Source organism: Hippopotamus amphibius, chromosome 4 (assembly GCF_030028045.1).
Source record: "Hippopotamus amphibius kiboko isolate mHipAmp2 chromosome 4, mHipAmp2.hap2, whole genome shotgun sequence".
NCBI classification, from domain to species: Eukaryota; Metazoa; Chordata; class Mammalia; order Artiodactyla; family Hippopotamidae; genus Hippopotamus; species Hippopotamus amphibius.
This window is the reverse complement of record NC_080189.1, coordinates 133,195,739-133,217,283: the sequence shown is the minus strand read 5'-3', so window position 1 is coordinate 133,217,283 and position 21,545 is coordinate 133,195,739. Positions and strand designations below refer to the sequence as shown.

At 40.3% G+C, this 21,545-nt stretch overlaps 1 protein-coding gene across 4 annotated transcripts in view; it reads left to right on the top strand.

Annotated features, from left to right (window-relative positions):
- Positions 1-3,908: 3,908 nt before the first annotated feature.
- Positions 3,909-21,545, top strand: part of ZEB1 (zinc finger E-box binding homeobox 1) — a 199,725-nt gene continuing 182,088 nt past the window's right edge. For 2 of the 4 annotated variants that reach the window (XM_057731302.1, XM_057731301.1), the window contains exon 1: positions 3,909-3,981. In XM_057731302.1, coding sequence (XP_057587285.1) covers positions 3,924-3,981 — 58 coding nt within the window. In that variant the 5' untranslated portion in view covers positions 3,909-3,923. Of the gene's footprint in view, positions 3,982-5,272; positions 5,331-6,021; positions 6,042-21,545 lie in introns of those variants that run through there. The other 2 variants (XM_057731304.1, XM_057731303.1) reach the window with 2 other exon arrangements.

Here is a 21,545-nt window from a genome sequence, read left to right as displayed (position 1 = left end):
TACAGACAGCCTTTGAAAGCAATCGTTTTAATTACTGTGATTTTACAGAAAAGATCAGCTTTACGTTTTGGATGTTCGTTAACAGCCTTCAAACATCTCTCTCTACATTTCTTTATACTTAACATCTCTCTATGTTTGACGTGTTCCTGAAAAATCATCCCCCAAATAAGAAGCTCCATGGGTTAGCATGGACTTATATTAAAAATAGGAGCCTCATTCCCCAGAGAGAGAAAAACACTTTTATGGTGCAACATATAATAAAATCACATGGAGGTTTGGGGAAAACACCTGTCCCTATTATTACCTCCTGGGAGGCTTTATTAGAAGAGCGTGTGGGTCCTCAGGAGAACTGCTGGTTCTGCGTCACGCTGTAGCTATGTTTCCTCCCTGACCTGATGATGCAGAACTTGGTGAGCTGCCCTCTTTCGACTCCTGGTGAACCACACACCCAGAGTCACTGCGGAGCACGGACTGAGGAGCACCTCTCCACGGGGCTTCTACGTTCTGTCCTTTGATGGGTAACATGTCTCAAATTGATTCTTTTTCTCTCAAGGCGATAAGATGAAAACATTACAAATTAATGTAACCAACTTATTTCATGAAATGCATATATTATCTTGCCATGAAAATAACCGATTTATTTTGACAAAGACTACAGAATCATATTTTCTACTTCTCAAATGTGTTCGAGAAGTGAGGTACGTGAAAATCATATGCACTGTGTGGAACACCATGAAATATGTACATTTGAAACTTAAAATAATTTTCTGTCAAGTTTTATCCTAGCTTATACATGAATCTTATATGGAATGCAAATAGCAGGTACAAAGGGTTTATGAAAAATTTATAGAAAAAAACTCAATATTGAAAATATTCTACCCATTTACATTTTCCCTGTAAATTTAGAAAAGATTACAGTAATTCATTTTTAGCAGAATACCTCTCCTTCAGCATATGCAATCCCAGCACTCTCTAGAAGCAGTGTTAATATTTCAGTGACATTAGAATTAGGAGCATAGATTGAATATATATTGTATAATGACATTACAATTACTAAAACCCAACAATATGGGATACTAAACTCTAACTAGCATCCCCACCATGTTTAAGTAAATCTAGTTTTTTTAAATTGAGGTATAATTGACTAATAAACCTAAATCTTAATGTATTTATTTAGAAACACCTTTCCTAAATTTATTCTAAAGATTTTTTTTCCAATTCTTTAGTTATATTTAAGAGAGAAGAAATTACCATCACACGCGCATCAGGTTTAAAGCAGCAATCGATTCTGAGGTTTACTTTTCCTGCTTTCTTTCCAGTCTAGAGTTCAATAATTTTGGGAACATTACAGTAAATAAAGTGCGTTAGCCACATATTAAATCTATAATATATGTGTAATTACTGCAGGATTTTACAAAATTGAAATTTTGTATTAGAAAATTTGGAACATCCGTATTTCCTGTGCCTATTTAAAAAATAGAAGTGAGCAGGATTAATCGTTTGGGAAAAATGACTGTGGAGAATCTAAAATCAAGAGCAATCAGTCTCAAAATAAGGCAGAATATAAACGACAGCAAACAGCTTTCACATCCATGATTTCAACTGCTCCTAAGAATTAATGTGATGAAGGCTGATAACCCTTACTTTAGAGCCAAGAACAGACTCAAAAAAGGTCAACGATACTAACTTTTAAAAGAAATATTTAGTTATTGAGCATCTACTATGTGACTAGGTACTCTGCTAGGTGCTGAGGGCACAGAAAAGAACAAGCAAAAACAAAGTATCTGTCGGCAAAGAGTTGAATAGTCTGGCCCAAACTAACTAAACCAGTAACCAGGAAAGTGAGGAAGATGACTTCTACTTGGTTTATCCCTTCACTTTGTCTCTTTGATTTCAAGGTGAGTAGGGAGATCAGGACTGGCACCTCAGAAAGAGGTATAATACTTCCCAAGTTTAAGGGCAAGTGAAGTGTGTGCTAGAGTTAAAAGTACTTTTTTTCCTTTCTGACTGGAAATTAGGGTAGCTGTATAAAAGCTGTGTACGCGCGCATGTGCGCGCTCTGGGGACAGGGCAGGGAAATACGGGCAAAGGATAAAGCTGATTCAGAAGGAAATTGAAGAACATTATACAGCTCTTAAGAAGGTAGGGAAAAATTACCACTTGAACCAAGCAAAGCATGAACATGGTTCTGGTTCTCACACGTACCAGTTCAATTAACATAGTACTGAGGAAAGCCAGGGCTGCCTGTACTTAAGGTGATCTTTAAGAGTGATGATTCTAGTTTTGGCACCGAGGAAGAGAGCAGACATATAGACATAATGTATAGCAAAGAATATTTACAGTCAGCTTTCATGCACCAATAAATAATGCATTCACTTCTCCAAATGCCAAAGCAAACGTGGAAGAGAAAATTTTCATCTATATTCAGGATTAAACTTTCTAATTTTAAATTACCAGACTTCAGCTGCAAATTTATTTCCGTTGAAAGGTTGAAGAGATTATTAATGAATCTTCTAAAAGTCTGGAGGGTGTTTAAAAGATTAACATAATAAAAAAAAAAAAGTCCTGCCATAGGCATGACAAAAATTATAGGCATGAATTTATTGAGCACCTACTGTGACAGCACTGTGTTGGGTGACTGTGTTATTTCTAACATTTCCTCACGTTTCAGTCTTCTCAGTTTCTCTGCCATCTCTTACAATGTTCATGCATAACTGTATTATTTGAAATACAGCTCGGCTCATTTGTTCCATAAAGTTGGTCCCAAAGACATCTCCTCATCTGAAGGCGGGGAGGAGGGGAAAGCTAAGTCCCTACTGAATGCGGAAGGCTTGACCTCCTTGGTATTTGCGGTGTTACCTACGTGCTCCTTCTGAAATCCCCAAACTTGTACAAAGATCTGAGATAAGATCGCCATCGCTCAGTCTCCAAGACCACACCTGCTGGTCTTCGTTTCTCGCCGGAAAGTCCTACGGAGCGACAGCTGCCCATCCAGGCACTAAAGCGTGCCCTGTAAATACCTTAACTCTAAGCCTGGAGGCCCCGGATCTGGCGGGTCTACCGGGGCCGCAGGGAGGAGGGCGCGGGCCGGGGGCGGGGGCGGCCGAGGTGACAGCAGGTGAGCGCCCAGCGCGGAGGAGGAAGTGAGACAGGCCGGCGTGCGGATTACTCATTCCGCTCTCCCGCCGAGGTGGCTCGCAAGCGGAACTTCTCGCCCCTCTTTCGGTCCAGCTGAACTTCTATCTCCTTGAAGTCACTTCCCATCCCGGGTCGCTCGGGGGGAAAACCGTGCGTCCGAGGAGGGGCAGGGAGTCAGACGTGCGGGGTCAGGTAGCCTCTCCCGGGGCGCCGCGTGTCCCGAAGCAGCCCCTCGCCGCTCCCCGAACCTGCCTGCCCCGGATCCCGGGGCGGCCCCGGGGCGGCCCGGGATGCGCGAGCCCCCCGCGAGGAGAAGGGAAGGACAGGTCGCTCAGGCCACTCCGGGGGTAGCTCCGAGGGCACCGGATCCCGGGGAGAATCGGCCAGACCCGATCGTGCCCCTGGCGGCCGCGGCGGGTGTGGCCGCTTCGGAGCCTCCTACTTTACCTTTCTCACTCCGGCGGCCCGCCGCCCTTCCGACCACGTCCGCACCGTTCCCCGGCGCCCCCGCCCCCCGCCCGCGACACCTGGGGGAAACTTTTCCCTCGCCCCTCCATGCAAACTCGGCCGCTCCCCCGGCTGCCGCAAACCGTCCTCTCCCTAGCAACAAGGTTCCGGCCGTAGAGCGAGCGGCTCTAGGTGTAAGGAAGGTGATGTCGTAAAGCCGCGAGTGTCGTAAACCAGGTGCGGTGGGGAGGGGGAGGGGTGGAGGCGGAGGGGCGGGGGGGGAAGGGGGAGGGAGGGGGAGGAGGTGACTCGAGCATTTAGACACAAGCGAGAGGATCATGGCGGATGGCCCCAGGTGTAAGCGCAGAAAGCAGGCGAACCCGCGGCGCAATAACGGTGAGTGGCGGAGGGGACCCGGGAGCGGCGTCATCAGGGGGAGCCGGGCGGCCGGGGCGCCCCCGGGGGCGAGGGGGGCGAGCCGGGCTGGGGGCGGCCGGGCAGGGACGGGCCAAGTGGAGTGGGAAAGTAGAAAGTAGTGCTCTCTGCCCCCCTCCGGGCCGCCGCCGCCGGGGCCGCGCCGCGGCCGCCCGCTCTCCCTGAACCGTTATGTCTCTTACCTGGTCTCTCCGCCTAGCGGCTCCCGCCGCCCCTGCCGCCTCGCTGGACCGTTAGCCGCCGCCGCCGCCGCATCCCCGGCGCAGGCGGGCGGCCGGGACGCGGCGCCCACTTTTCTGGGCGCGGGGGGAGCGGCTGTTGCTTCTTTCCGCACTTTTCCCCACTCTTGTGCCCCTCGGCGCCCCCCTCCCCTCCTCCTCGGCGCCGAGGCCCCGGAGCCGGGGAACTAACTTGTGCCCGGCGCTGCCCGTGCATAGTGGCTTCCGCGCGCCGCGGCCCCGCCGGCGCCGTCGCTCGGGCCCCGGGGCTCGGCCGGGCGGGCGGGCCGGGCTGCGGGCGCGCGGCGGGCGGGACGCGGCGGCCGCGGGCTGCGTGTCGTCCGTGCGCGTGTGTGCGCGGGCGGCGCGGAGCGCGCGGCGGGCGGACGGGGCCGGGCCGGCGGCGGTAAAGTTGGGAGCGGCCGGCGAGGCGCGCTCGGCGCGGGACGGGGCTGCGGGGCGCGGGTCCCTGAGCGCCCCCCGAGCGCGCTCCGCGTCCCGCGGGGGAGCCGGCGGGGGCGCGGGCGGGGCGGGCGCCGAGCTGCGGCCGTGGGAGCCGCGGGGGGGGGGGGTGCGGCGGGGCGGCGGAGCTGTTACCTGGCGGGGGGACCGGGGAGCACCGCAGACGGGTCCCCGCCCGTGGGGGGGTACGTCTCCTCCGCGCCGGGATGCGGTGCCGAGCGTGCGCCTCCCTTGTTGTCTTTCGGTTTGGGGAAGTTGTTACCTGGGCCGGACGCGCGGGGCGTGAGGCCGGCGGACGGAGCTCGGACGGCGCTCCGGGTCGCGGGTGGAAGGCGGGTGGGGGAGGGGGCGGCCGGACCGACGGACGCGGGGCGCCGCCGCCCGGGCTGCGGCCGCGGTGTTTCTGGATGAGTGCCGATGCACCGGGGACGCGCCCCCCCCCCGCCCCCCGCCTGGCGTGAGAGTTTAGAAAAATCACAATAATAACGGGAGCGAGCGAGCGAGCCCCGAACATGTGGCGGTGGCCGCACAGTCGCCTTTTCCAGTGGGGAGAGACGGTGTAAGTGGACTGCTTTTCTGCTTATCTCGGGGCGACGCCGTGCCCGCCCGGCCGGCAGCGAGCGGCCGCTGGTGGGTATTGTCTGGACAGTTCCTGCGGCGACGGGGCCGAGGCTGGAGCGCGGCCCCCGCCCGCCCGGTACCTGTTTGGAGAATAATGGGCGGCAACGGCCCTGCCGCCGGCCGCGGCCGCGGCTATATAAGGAATTGCACGGACATAGCGGACCGAGGGGCTCCCGTGGGCTCCTGCGTTATTTTTAAAATGAGTTTCTGAGAGCAGGGCAATCAATGCGCCTGTGACGGGATGGCCGTATGCTCCAGAAAATGAGGAAATACGGGTTTAAGTCAAAACTCTCCGGCGCTCGCCCCACCCCCACGCCCGGGCTCCCTTTCTCCCTCCCCTCCGGGATGCGAAACGCGAGGTTTTGTAACCTTTCCTGGCAATTTTAGATTTTGTGTGGGATTTCCTGTCTAGGAGCAGATACGAAGGTTTTTAGGCGGTTTCAAGATGTTTCCTTCCAATCGTAAACGCATTTTTAATATATTCGAGGCGACATTAAAATCACCGCTCTCATGAACGGTTTTAGTGCTCCAAATACACATTTGCGTTTTAAAGACGCCTGTTAGTTATGATCGATAACTAATATTTGGCGTCCTCATTGTGGAGAGATGACTTGTTACGGCCGGGACCGGAGCGTAGGCTATTGCGATTTTAATTTCCTGTTTTAGCGTCAAATAGTGTGTGTGCTATATTGAGCTGTTGCTGCTGTGGCTTTATGAAAGGTAAGTTGGTTTGAAAAGGGCTGTTCGCGTTTTACCTTATTTAAAATGTTCATCGCCAGAGAAAGAGGCTTTTCTTGTTGCTGACGACATGTGTGTGACATGTGAGTCTGAACCACCCAGCGTCTGTGCAGCTGCTGTAAACATGTTTACCTGAGCAGGAAAGGATGGCTTTTTCTCCTAAAGATCCTGCGATGTGAATATTACACCCATAAGGCATATCAACAGATGACTTAAGGGGAGAAAGCGATCCTGAAAGGTACTTGAAATCAACAGGAAAGAGAGCTACTGGATCGCTGCAGCAAATGGCAACTTGTGCAGGTAGAAAAAAGATGGTGTTTAGTTTTCTCCTGCATGTATGTCGGCCCCCTCCTGTCTGCTGCTTTCATTCTCAAGGGAGGGATTTATTTACCACGCTTGCTGTCAGTGTTTTTCCTTTGTGTTTAATATTAGAAAAGCAGATTTGGGGCTGTTTAGCACAAAATGTCTTGCCTGCAGTGTGCATTACTCTCAGAAAACAAAAGGTGTTTCAGATAGCACTGTGCTACTACAGGTATCTTCCATTTTCATCACTTTTAGCTCTGTCCTTGTATTTCTTTTTGTTCTCAGATGCATTTCATCCGCTGCTGATTATTACAGCCACGCTATTTGATTAAGCCTCATGATTTGCAAATTAAAAATGAAGTTATATGTCATTATGTTGTGAAACCTCAGGATAGGTGCTGGTGAAGATTTCTTAGCAACGCAATCATATTTAAGTTGCAGTTGTTTATTGGATAGAATCGTTTGGAAAATGTTAACTCTTCAGTCTCTTTAATGAGGGAATAAATGATGTATACAGTGGGAGATGGTCGTAGAGATACTTTATGCTGTAATGTATATGTAAATAATTTTTTGTTCATTTTGAAATAAGGCATGCAGATTTTCTGCTAAGCCTCCAGTAAAATATTTTAATTTCCTTTCGGGAATATATCTGCAGAGTAGGATGTTAATGGGGGCATCAAGTAATGTAACTCGACAGGGGTAAAACAATTGAGCATGGTTTGGCCAAAGCATCAAACCTTATGTTGTAACTTTATGGTAATGATGTTAGTCATCTATAAAGGAGTGACATTAGAGTGGCTTAAATTGATTTTTTACCATTTATAATGTGATGCTTTGTTGTATTTTAAAAATCTGTCTTCTCATTTTCCACTTCTACTCTTTGTGGTTATTTATTTTTTTGAGAAATGTACTCTAGCTACTAATGACCACGTACTGATTAATTCACTCTAGATGGAATAGCAGGTACATATCTTCTGTCATTTGCATTTCCACTTGCTGTCTTTGGAAACCACCAGTAGAGGATGCTAACAAAAATGATTATTGGTGTAGTATACCATAAATCTGTCTATCTCCTGTTGATTTGGGACCTCTGCTTTGATAGGGACCTTCACTATAATTCTGGGTCTTACTGTTATTTAAGACTAGCCCTGGGTAAATTAGGCATAAACATTTTCTGGTTTGCTAGGACTGGAAAGAAGTAGGATTGTTTTAGCTTGAACAGTTTTATAAATTTGATCTTTTTAAGTCTTGAAATTGCTATCAATTTAGTCTTCATTTAGACCAGTTGTATTACTGCTTTTTTAAAGAAAGTTTTGTTTTATGTTGTTAGGTTTGGAGAGAATATGTAATGATTGGTCCATATTTATTTTGCATACTTACTATATTTTTAACCTCCTTTTTCATTCATTGTAAGATCCCTGGAAATATATATTTTTACACATTAAAAAATGTAAATGGTTGAATATGGTAAGAAAATTTGAAATTGATTGATGATACTGTGTAATTATTTTTTTCATAACTTATGTAGACAAACTATACGAGCTGGCAGACAACTACTGAAGAAGGTATTACCCAGCGGTCACTCAGATGTTAGTGATTTTTAGATTTTATCTTTCTCTTCCCTTTCTAATTATGATTCAGAATCAGGTAGTGTATAAATTTAAAATTTACCAGTTGTAAATTAAGGAACGTAAATTTGTTTTGTAGTTTTAAATGCATTTACAAGTCTCTTTAGTTTATTAATTATTGTATGCTTGTATTCAAAGAATTCTTACTTTTCAATAGATGTCAATTGGTATTATAACATATTACATGAGATTTAATGCATCTAGTTATGTCTGTTTGGCCTGTGTCTATATGATTATGTTAATGTTACTGCAGACTTTTGGAAGCCTTTCATTAGGTCAAATGTTAGAAGTATTTATTTCCTTAATTATTTTTAATGGTGTTTCTATAAATGCACCAACACCAGTACCATAATGCAATAGTAATACTCCTTATCTTGAAATAAGTAGGAATTACCTGAATTATCACATAAGCCTGTGTGATTTTCTCATTTTAGGGTGTCATAGTTCTTCAGGAGAGTGTGTGTGTGTGTGTGTGTGTGTGTGTGTGTAAGTAAATATAGTTTTACATTTCCTGACATAGTTCTTGAGTTTGAGGTTCTCCTAATTCCTCGACCTCAGTGATGAATCAGTCTGCTTCACTTATTTTTTTTTGTGAAGCCATGATGTACATAGTTGTAGCATGGAGCAGATCTTAAACTTATCCTATAAATTGAAAGTACCAATCACTTGTTAAGATAACCCTGATACAAAAGCACATGAAATACTTATCTTTCTTATATTCAGTATTTTTTAAGTGCCATACCCTATGTTTGCAATTTTAGTAGCTTTGAAGCATGTGGTGAGAAACTTCTGTCAGATCAGGAATGATATATTTAAAGTAACAGCATAATTATTTCTTGTAGTTGTGTTTTTATTTTGGTTTTGTTCCTCCTTTTTTGCTTTCCCCTGTATAAATCACTTCTGAGCATGTGATCAGAGCCAGATGTAAACACAGATGCAATATCGTGGTGAATTATATTGGTAGCTACTCTTAACTACCTGTAGTGAATTACAGTAGAGGAAAAGAAAAATCATGCAGACGTTAGAAGAAGATATGCATAGTGTGCAGATGTGCAATGAGAGCTTATAGGACTTGGTGAAATGGTAGAAATAGGATTTAGGACTGAAAAAGCTTTCTTAATCCTTGCAGTATGATCACTAATTTATGGGGAAATGTATGTTCGTTTCTAATATGCTAAATAAAATTAAAGTTCATTGTGGAAAGAAAAGTAAAAATTTTTCAAATTAGAAAAATGTCCTGATTAGGAAATATAATAAAATGAGTTTTTGAAATATTTTTTAAAAAAGGTTCTATGTTGTGCATATAACTAACTAAATAATCATTAAACTAGATATATTAAAATTAGAAAATAAATGGATATACACATAGTAGGAACAGTTTTGTAGCAACCCTGGTTAAAATTAAATGTGATCTATTATACAAGCATTGCTATAGGAAATGATCTTTCATTTGGATGGGACAGTGGCTTTTTTTCTAATTTTTCCAGCTTTATTGAGATGTAATAGACGTATAATATTGTGTAAGTTTAAGGTGTACAATGTGATGATTTGATACAGGTATATATTGCAAAATGTTTACCATACTAAGGTTAGTTACCACATCATTCACCTCGCGTAATTACCACTTTGTTGTTGTCATGGTGAGAACATTAAAACTACTCTTATAGCAACTTTCTAGTATAGTGTACAGTACTGTTAACTAGAATCACCACGCTGTACATCCGTTCCCCAGAATTTATTCGTGTTATAATTAGAAGTTTGTACCCTGTGACAGACATTTCTCTGGGACAGTGTTTGAAGAATCGTGTCTGTAAAGGAAGCATTCTTAAGACATCGATTTTACCAAATACAGTTTTTCCATGTGCTGTGCGCGTCATGGGGGTGGGGGTGCTGCTTGTTAGCCTGAAGCTGGGTTTCTTGAGAGTATAGCAATGTACTTAAATAGCAAGGTGCTTTCTAATAAGTACCTGTAGATTGTGTTCAGAGAAAAAAATTTAATGTTTACAACTCACTTCATTAATTTTGTGAAAACATATTTTGGAGTATATCATTTAGGTGTAGGTAAATTGAAAGATTCCAAAAGTAAAGCCAAAAAAGCGGAATTCAAGTCCATGCTTGTTATAACTATGAAACGTTTCATTAGATTCTTAACTTTTCATTCTCTAAGAAGTTATGTTCATTTATTTCTTCAAATATTTTCTTGTTACTTAACACAAGTCCTGTGTAGACGTGGGGAATGCAGTTAATTTCCATGTACACGTGTCTCCTACAGTCCACTCTGTGTGTTCCTGAGACTTGATGTGTGGGGTTTGGGGTCTGCACTGTAGCTGTTGGTGGAAGACCTTATAGCGTGACAGCCTGGGAGACCTTCATCCTCGCTTTTGCAGGAACAACTGCATCTGTGCTGGAATTATTAGGAACAGATGTCTCATGACCTCTTAATTCCCACTCCCCTTCCCCCACCCCTTCCCCATCCATATTTAAACTTCAATGTGAATGAAGATAAATATGGGAATGATGTCAATTTCTCATGTTTATTATTGTAGTCTAAAAATATTGCAAGACATCTCTTTTCTCTTTTAAAATGTTCCGGTTTCAAAATTTTAGGCATATTCTAATTTCAGCTTTTAAGATATTTTAAATATTTTGGTTTCAATTTTCTTTTTATAAAGTGTGACACCACTATTCTGTAGATACCTCAGTTACTGTTCATGGTCGCCAAGCTAAAATATAGTCTATTTTCCCTTATTTTTAAGGTCTTTATATCTATTTAATCCACAGATCTAATTGAATGCTTGGTTTTTTGTTAAATGCTCAGTGTGACCAGTTTGTTGATTTAAAAAATTCATCATTCTCATGAAATCTTACATTTTTAATATGGAAGGGAACTTTAGAGAATCATCATTTTTTATGTGATAACTGATACAGATAAGTTGAAATTTAGGTCCTTCAAGTAGAAACTCCATAAGAGACTTTAACGTGTGTTTTGAGAGGGGACAGTGGTGACCCAAGGGATAGCATGTAGTAAAATCCTTCACGGAATAGAGTGTGTGAACCTGGGCTCAAGTTAACCCTACTCTGACTTAGATACTTGAAAAGGCTTTTTGAACATCACTGTATCTCTAATGTTTTCTCCTTTCTACCCTGAAAAACTAAGTTGCTATTCACTTCTGTTGCTACATCACTTTTCTAAATCTCTTTTAATACTCTTGTTTTTTTATTTTACTTTAATTTTGGTTGGGGGAGGGAATAGTTGGAGCAGAAAGAAAATAATTTCATATGAATAAATATTAATTAAGAAAATAAATGAAATAATTGTGGAGCTGGAGGGATTTGGGAGAATCATCCAAATCCATTTTTTCAGATAAGCAAACAGACTCAAAGAGGTAAAAGGACTTTGCGTTGTTTGAGGCCAGTCCGAGTTACTGTAAGTACATCCAGTTCATTGCTTCCAGCTGTGCAGTGTTTCATGGTTTTTGTCAGCATTTATCAGTTACTCATCAGCTCCGCTAGTGATGGACGCCCAGGTTGACTCCAGCTCTTGGGTACAAATAACTCTGTAAAAAGCATCTTTCTGAGTGTTGCTAATGGCTGTGGAAGAGCTTCTCTGGGAACATATAAACAGGCATGGTATCGTCGAATTATAGGTTAGTCATAGTAATATCACTGAATTCTGCCAGATTATTTCTAAAATGACTTCACCAATTTTTGCCTTCACTGTTATATAAAAATTCCTATTTTCTCACATTTTTGTCAGCTTTTGGTATTGTACAACATCTACATTTAGCTAATTTGACAGCTGTTAAATAGAATATTGTAGTTGTTTTAATACACACTTCCCTGTGTGCTACAGAAGTTGATTACTTCTTCATATCCTTGCTAGCTATTTGCATTTCCCTTTCCATGTCTGGCTTATTCATACTCTTTGCCCTTCTTTTTGGTTGGGTTTCCCCTTGTTGATTTCCTAGAATTCCTTGTGTGTTTGAGGCAGTAATCCCAGTGGCCTGTTGACTTTGACTATGGTATGGAAATCCCTAATTTTAATATACTTAGATCTATCAAATTTTTGACTTTGTGGGTAGTAAGAAGTCCTTTCTAATCCATAAATTGCAAAGGTATTTTCTTAGATTTTCTTCTAATAGTTTTGTAATTTTACCTTTCATATTTAGGTCTTTGATGAATCTGGAGTTCACTTTTTGAATGTGGTGGTTCTTTCTGAAGGGGAGCAAACATAGTGGTTAAGGGTTTGGGTTGATCCTGTAATTTACTAGATGAGTCACCTTGGCCAAGTTACTTAGTCTCTGTACGCTTGAATTCCCCCATATGTAAAATGGGGGTGGTAACCTTAGAGTTTATGAAGCACTGCGCTTAGTACAGTTTTAAGCATTCAGTAAATGTTTGTTTATAATTTCATTTATAGTATTAGATTACGTTTGTTTTAAATGCATCTTGCATCAGCTGACACTTAACTTCTTATTCTCTTGTCCACAATTAACTTTAACTGATATAACTGCCATCTAAAAGGATGCTGTTGTAAAATTTGTTCATTGTTTCTATAGCTTTGACCTTAAACCTTGCTTAGTTGTTCTGGCCTTAAGAACAAGGCTGTTTGTTAAATCAGTAATAGAATAGTAATATACACTGAGGCTTCATCTTATAGCTATTTGTGTATGTTTTTTAGCTTGAGGAAGGCTGCCTTGGACTCTTTTCAAAGGGCATTATATTGAGAGAGACCTCACCATATTACTTTACGTATAATATTGACCTGAACTTCTAGGATAACGCCCCAGTGTTGTTCTATTGCATAAAACAAAGAACCTAAGCCCAAAGAAGCTTATATTTTATAACTGAGTGGCCTAAGGAATGTGGTGTCTACAGTTTTTCATTCATTTAGCTTGGAGTGTATCAAAGAAGACAGTTGTATGTCTTCCTAAAACATAGTATGTTCTTGTGGTTATAGATCAAGGCAATCCTAAGAGGAAAGGTAAAACGCCACCCTGTTTTGTGTGTGTGTGTTAGTGAACTTTATTGAGGTGTAATTTACATACATGAGTATGCATGTTCGTTCTGATGAGTTCTGACATAGCTGTGGTTACCTGTGTGAGTACCACCACAATCAAGATACAGAACTTTTCCTGTGTCCCCAAATGTCCCCTTGTACCTCATTTCAGTCAGTGCTCCCTGCCTCTGGCCCAACCAATGATCTGGTTTTGATCACTAGAGATGAGATTTGCCGTTTTAGGGTTTCACGTAAACAGAAGCGTACGATATGTGCTCTGCCTGCCTTCTTTTGCTCAGCATAAAGTTTTCATCGTGTTGTTGTGTCTATCAGTAGTTCATTCCTTCTGTGTTTGCTGAGTAGTCTTCTGTTGTGTGATGTAATTGGTTTTTCTGTTCATCTACAATGGGCTTATTACCGACAGACCTTGGAGATACTGCAAGTTTGATTCCAGACCACCACAGTAAAATGAATATCGCGATAAAGTGCGTCACATGAATTTTTTGGTTTCCCAGTGCATATAAAATGACTGCACTCTCCTGTACTCTGTTAAGTGTGCGATAGCATTATGTCTTTAAAAAAAAAAGCGTGCACACCTTAACTAAAATACTCAATTGCTGAAACATGCTAACCATCATCTGATAACACAAGGTTGCCCCAAATTTGTTTTTAAAAAAAAATGCAGTGTCTGTGAAGTGCTGTGAGGTGAAGCACGATAAAACGAGGTATGCCTGCTTTTGGGTTGTTTCTGGTTCTTTTCTGTAGAATAAAGCAGCTATCAGCATTCACATCCAATTTTTTTTTGTGAGTATATAGGTACATTTCTTTTGGGTAGAATTGCTGGCTCATGTATTAAGTGCATGTTTAATTAAGTTTGCAAAAAACAGCCACACTGGTTTCTAAGGTGCTTGTAACATTTCACCTTTAACAGTGTAGGAAAGTTGTCATTGCTCTAATCCTTGCAAAGGTTTATTAGGCTCTTCCAGTAGGGGTGTAGTAGTATCCTTTTGGTTTCTATTTGGATTTCAGTGATAACTAATGACATTTGAGTATCTTTTGATGTCCTTATTGGCCATTTCTATTTTTTCTTTTGTGAAATATCTAATTACTTATTTACTTTTAATTGGGTTGCTTGTCTTTTTATTATTGAGTGGTCAAGAGTTCTTTATTCTGGATCCAAGTTCTTTGTTGGATATAGGTATTTAAAATATTTTCTTCCTTTCTGTGGTTTGTACCACATTTGATGAAGTCCAATTTAAAATTTTATTCTTTTAGGCTTTGTGCTTTTTGTGTTCTAGGAAATCTTTGCCCAGTTGAGGAAGATTTGCTATGGTTTCATTTGTTTCATTTTGTTTTGGTTTGATTTCTTTAGTTTATAGCTTTAATATTTAGGTCTGTGATTCATTTCAGGTTAATTTTTGTCTCTAGCTTGTTTTGATCTTCATTTGCAAGCCTGCCTGAGATAGCCTTGAGTAGTTTGCAAGAGACAAAAACTTGATCTTATCAAAATTCAGCATGAGAATTTCTATTTGAGGTTTTTAAAGACTATTTTTCAGAACCTAAGAACCAAAGCTCTCTATTGTAGAACAACATAAATCCTGCTTTTTTTTAAACTAAGAGCAGTTTTATTGTGTCCAGTCAATGTTTTCAGTTTTTTTATGTCCTTAACACACTTTTAATTCATGGAGACCACTCAAGGCTAAAGTTTCCGAGAAAGATACTGAAAGAGAGTAGCCAGAATTGAGCTGAAAGTGAATGTTCTCTTGATGGTCTCTCATTCCTACGCAGTGTGAATGAGTTTAGCACTTACACTCTTACACTAGCCAGTTGTGTCTCCTTCATCTTGTCTGTCATGCAGACTGCTGCCAAAATTATCTTTGTGGAAAAAAATCTGATTCAGTCATTACCCCAGTGAAACCCCCTCCTTGGATCTTTATTAACTTACTGAACAAAACCAAGCTCCTTCGCGTGACATCCCAGGCCCTGACTTAGGGTCCTGCCTTGTTGTTTCTTTCCTCTCTCTGGTGGCCCCCTCCGACCTACAGACTTCTGGTTTTACCTCGATGCCTTTGGAGGTACTTTGGTTCCCTCTACCTGATACACACTTTTTCCCCACTACCCCGTACGTTTTGGTATGTTTTGAAAGATGGGCAGGAATTCATCTCAGATATTTCTTCCTCTAAAATGTTTTCCCTGATCCCTTTCCCATTTGTCAGAGAAAGTTAATTGTCTTCTCTTCTGTTATACCCATGGATCGGTCTTTTCTACTTGTGTTATTGTGCTTATTCTGCTGTGTCATGGTGTGTTTCTGTGTCATCCTCCCTACCTGACCGTGGTTTCCTTTAGGATGGAGAGGGTCTCCCTCATCCTGGAGTGCCAGGGAGTAATCGGGCAGCAGCAGTGACACGGCAGGTGTAGCACCTACTGCATTTACATCGCTCTCCAGACGCCGGCTGCTGTTCTGAGTGCTTTACATTTACTTGGTCATTTGATTCTCACAGTGATCCTGTTACTGTGGATCACTGTTTCAGTAAGGGTGTTCAGACCCTCACTGTAGGTGAGGAAACAGGCAAAGAGAAGTTAAGTGACTGATCCAAGATCGCACAGCTAATAAGCAGTAGAAGTGGGACTTGAATCCACTTAGAGCCTGTGCTCCTGGCTGTGCTCTTTCTTGCCTCTCAGTGAACTGGCACATGGTGGGCATTCAGTGCTTGTTGGGTGGAGGTTAACCTGGGAGAAGAACTTCAGTGCCCTGCTCCTCTCTGCCCCAAGGGTAACTTGAAAGACTTTTATAATTTTATATATTTTATAGTACTTAAATGTTTAAAAGCATATACATCTGAGTTGGTTAATACTATTTTTACTTCTCAACTGGGAGCTTTTTTCAGTTTATTCTTCTTGGATGGGTGATTTTTTATTTAAGTTAAAATCTTACTTCCTATAACTTTTTTCCCTTAAAAGGTAACTTATACACCAAATAAAGCTGCTTTCCTCTTACCTTAGCATAAATTATTATTATTATGCCTGTTACCTTGGCATGAGTGCTTGATCTTGTTGATTTTTAGCTACATGTTTTACCCTCATATTGTTTAAAGAAAAAAATGTTTAGTTTCTTTGAAGTTGATTACAGATACACTTATTTACTTGTTATTTTATCTTTTTCATGTACCAGAAGGTATGTATGTCACTGGACTAGGTTCTGTGTGATTCTTATTTTTAAGATAGTATTTTTAAGATAGATTTTTCTATCACCTGTCCCTGTTCCATGAAAATCCTTTATAACATGTGTCTTGTTTTTGTTTATAAAGCTCTCACTTTTTTATACTCCATTTAGCTATGTGTCTGGCTTGAATATTATAGGTATTAACACATAATTCCTTCTGATCTGGTATCCTTAGGTGCATTTATAGAAAGAGCGTTGAACTGGAAGATAGAAGTCTTAGATTCTAATATTAAATCTGCCATTAATCGGCCTATGAAATTGGGAAAATAACTCAGTTTATTTGGGCCCAAGTTTGTTCATCTGTAGAACGAACATGATGGATTACTGTGTGCAAGGCAGTGAGACTCTGAGGATGAAAGATACCGTATGTTGCCCTGAAGAGCTTACAGTGTACTAGGGAAGAAATACAGGCAAACAAACCTTTAGAATGTAGTTTGGTAACTGATGTGCTATTCTGTCCTACATGCATGGAGGGGATGGCAGCGTCTTAAAGGATATGTGTGGTTTATCTTAGTAAAGATGGAGAATAATATTCCAGACAGGGAATTGTATGTGCAGAAGCATTACGCACACACGCATGCACACGCTGTTGGGTGAGTGGAGGGATGGCTAGAGATGAGGCTGGAGAATTAGATGGAAGCAAATGAAGAAAAGAAGCTTTGTTATTGCCATGATTGGACTCTGTCTTGGAAGTGATGTGGAGTTGCCAAAGGTCTTGAAGCAGAGAGTGACAATGATTATGTAATTTGTCATCTTAGCTCCTTTATGTATTAAGTATTAAACAATTAAAAACTCAAGAATATACATGCTTGCTTTACTAAGAGTGGGAAAAGCTATAAAAGTGAACACTGATTTTTTCCTGTTTTTTCCATTTTTGCTTGTACACAGTAACACTAATAGATTCACATAGTAATTGCTCTGATGTTGTGGCCACCATCATGACTGTAACCACTACCGCTTCGTCATCTGTGAGTAAAAGGCTTACTTCACTAGAAGCAGAAGTGGCCTTGGTTGGAGTTGATTGCTAAAATCTGTGCACCAAGTTGGCTATTTCTGAGCTCTGTGCTATTGTGAGGAATTTTGTATTTTTTTTTCCTCTTTTCAAAGCAGTAAATCACAACCCATGCAAATGTGTTGCGGACTTACAGTCCTGTGGAATAAGATGGTTTTACTGCCATTAATTGCATTTCTCCAAAGATGTAAAATCCTCTGCATTTCTTGTTGCCAGACAGTTTTCTAGGTGATTTCTGGCACTTTTTAAGAGTCTGTGTACAGCTCTATCTTGTGAACCTGTTATGTGTAGTTTGTGATCAGTTCTTTACCATACATATTTAATATGGTATTTGATGCTTCCCATTCTTTTGGCTGGCATGATCTAATACCTACTTGCTGATAAATGAGCTGGCTCTTTCACTGTCTACATTGAAATAACCAGGCCTCTACAAAACTTTCAGATTCCAAATTAAATAAAACTTTGTTTACCTGAATGTTTCTGATTCAAAATAGCTGTAGGGCTGTTGTGTGTTTCTCTCATTAAACAAAAATTTCAAGCTTTTTGGGAAATTACACTGTATGTACAGGATAGATTAAAACCACTGCCTTTTTCTAGACCAGGTGCTGAGAAAGCACACTTTATCATGTTTCAACCGCTGAGGTAATAATTCTTACGTAAAAAATACCATCTTATTTATATATGTTTTCTGAATGGTTCACATTGGACCTAATTTTGTGTCAGTTAAGGGGCTTTTGTGCTCTGTATGTTGTAAACTGTATTTTTAAATCAAGACTTGAAAAACTAACCTCATCTTGCTAATACTCATTTGCACCTTTTGTACCTTATTTATGTGTATAATTTACCATGTGTGACAACAGTAAAACTTAATACCATGCATAACACTAGTGACACTTAATTGTTATGCGATGCTCTGTAATTTTAGCTCTGACCACGCCCAGCTGGCTTTTGGGTGAGGCGCACCCTCCTTTTTCTCTGTAGCAGATGAGTGTGGAGTTTTGCTGCACTAACTTCAAAAATGGTTTAAGGCAGGAAGGAGACTTTGACAGTCTGTTCTTTGGCAGTATCTTAAGCATGTGGGGAAGGAAGCGAAGTGTTAGCTATTTTTAGGGTTCATGGTCATGGCAACCCCCACTTGTTCATGGTCACCTGAGTTGTGCAGAGCGTGGGGTTGCCATCTGTTCTTAGTGTATTGGGTTGAGTTAGCAGTCAGTTAACAGTGGTGGTCATACTTCCACCATTATGTTCTCTGAGATTCTGATCACCGTAGTCTCACTGACCAAGTAAGGTGGTTGCTGATGGAAGGTCTGAGATGTTAGGATGGGGAACCCAGGAAGTGGTAAATAAGGGTAGGTTTAGACAGACATTGTGTAAAATTTGGGAGGAGGGGAAAGTTATTGATGAGCTGTAGACTTTGGTAAGTTATGTATTCATGTTAAAATTTCTGAGATAAGGAATAAAAGTCTAGAAATAGTACGTGTATCTTCCAAACTAGTAGGGGAGAGAAATAGAATGAGAAAAAATACTCAGTTTTTTAAAAAGGCAAGCAAGAAGCAAAGCAACATAGAAAAGGGAACAGAAGTAGAAAGTACAAAATAAGGTAGTAGTAATAAATGCAAATATATTTGAAATTAAATGCATATAAATTGGAAAAATGCTCCTGTTAACAGAAACTGATTGTCAGATTGGATAAAATAATAGAATCTAGATATATGCTCTTTATAAGAAACATACGTTTAAAAAGGATATAAAAGACTTGAAAATAAAAAGGATAAAAATAAGACATGCCTGACAGTACTTACTAAAGAAAGGTTGTGTTGTGTGGCTGTATTAATATTGTGTAAAGTTGACTTTGGAAGGAAAAAACTATCCTAGAGAGTGAGGGTCGTCAAACAATGATGAAAAGATAAAAAAGAATGGTAATTTAAAATTGCTGTGTACCTGATAATTTGCTTTCAAAATATATTAAGCAAAAAAATAGGACCACAGAAAAAACAGGCAAATCCATCAGCATTGTAAGTTATTAAAAACAGTCTCCCTTACTAAAGAGATTTAAATTAATTTTTAATAAATTTAAAATAATTTTTCTGCTTATTAATGTTGGAATAAACAGAGAAAAATCAGCAAAAATGTCAAAGATTATAATAACAGGATTTACAAGCTTGCTGTAATGGACATTTATAGAACACTGCCTCTCAGAAATCTTTAAAAAATTCTTTTAAAAATTATTTTAAAGCACATGGGGAACGGTTTAAAAACCTGAAATATTCTGGTCAAATACAGCCAGTTTTAACAAATTTCAGTATATTGGCATCATACTGCATTTTACAATGCCATTAACTATAATTACGTTATTTATATAACAAAAACTAAATGTAATTTCCCTGTATATTTGGGAATTCAGGTGTATTATTTACAAATAACTCTTGGGCCAAAGAAAAACTCATAAAGAACATTAGAAAATATTTATAATTTAACAGTAATAAAATACTATATATCAGAACTTGTGTGATATAGCTAAGGTGATACTTTATGGAAATTTTTAGACGTTAATGCTTATATTACAGGATAAAATGCTGAAAAATAATAACTGACTTCTTAAGAATTAGAAGAATAAAAGAATACTCCTTCAAGTAATGTAAAAAAATATGAGTTAATGAAATAGAAAACAAAGGTAAATCAGAGAGGAAACAATGCAACTAAAAATAGATTATTTGAAAAGACTAACAAAATTGAAAACTGCTGGCAAGATTAGTCATGGGAAGAGAGGAGTCACAAAGCATTATACTTCTGGAATGAAGGTAGTGTTCCTACAGGTGTTCCAGGAACAGTCATCTTTACGCTTCTATAGTTGAAAGTTTAAGTCAAGGGACAAATTCATAGAAAAATATAGCTCATGTTGATTGTCTCAAGAAGGAATAGAAAACTGAATGGTCTTAAAAACATAAAGCAAAAGTACTCTCACAAAAATATCAGCTCCACACAGTTTACTAGCAAATTCTACAAAATATCCAAGGGGTGATAGTAAGATACTCATTAAGGAAACGTGATCAGGAACAGTATTGCTATTGCCAGTGAGTGGAGACAGGATGGCTCTTTCAATAAGTGGAGTAGTTGGTTAATTAAGTGGAAAAAAGTTGAGTTGGAGCATTACCTTATAATATTTAGAGAAATCAGTTGGGCTGGATTATAGACCTAAATCTGTAAATAAGATAAAGGCATGGTTAAAGTAAAAGCATACCACTTTCTAAAGATAATAGAGTAGAATATTTTAATGACTTTGAATAAATAAGGTAAAATGCATAAATAGAGCAAAAGATGGGCAAACATGACTATATCAAAATTAATAATTTCTTTTCACTAATAAATATCTAAAGAGAATAGGGATTAGTATTCAGCATATATAAAGAGCTGCCACACAGTGGAATAAAGACAACTCAATAGAAAACTGGACAAAGGACTTGAATGTGTACTTCATAAAAGAATGAAGTCATTTGGCCAATAAGCATATTATAAGATAGTCAACCTCATGAGTAATCAGGGAAGTGCATATTAAAACTGTATTATGAACCAAATGCCACAATGAGAAGGCATTCCATTTCTCCTAGATTCTCAAAAATTAAAAGCCAACTGATATTTCTGTTCATGTAAATATGGAGCAACTGGAATGCTTAGGAAGTAAAGGTGGTAATGTTAATTGGTACACCCACTAGAAAAAAATTGAAGTTATTAAATAAAGGTGCCGATGCACATACACTATGATCCAATGTCTCCATTCCTAAGTATGTCTTAGGGAAACCTCTCTACAGACATATCAGGTGATGTGTAATGTTGTCCATACAGCAGTGTTCATAATAACAAAACAGCAGTGTTCATAATAACAAAACAACCCCCTCAAATCCTGAGTAGGATGCATAGTGGCATATTCATACAGTGGAATGCTTTTCGTTACTGGAAGTGGATGAGCGCATGTGCTCAACAGCTCAGGTCATCTGAGGAACGTACTGTTGGTACCAAACAAGTCACAGCAGAATATAGTGTTGTTCCATTCATATAAAACTCAGGACATGCAAAGTGAAGCAATTACTATTTAAGGACACAATTGTAGTATGACTCTAACGGGAGTGGTAAATATAAAGTTTAGGGATAAGGGAATAACACTAATTTGGGGAGGACACAGACTAAATGTAAGAGGAAAGGGTAATGTTTTTTCTTTTTAAAAAAAAACCAGATGGTGAGTACTCAAATATTTATTGTATTATTCCTTATATCTTAAACTTATTTCATAGAAATTTTTTTAGTATTTAACATTAGTAATTAT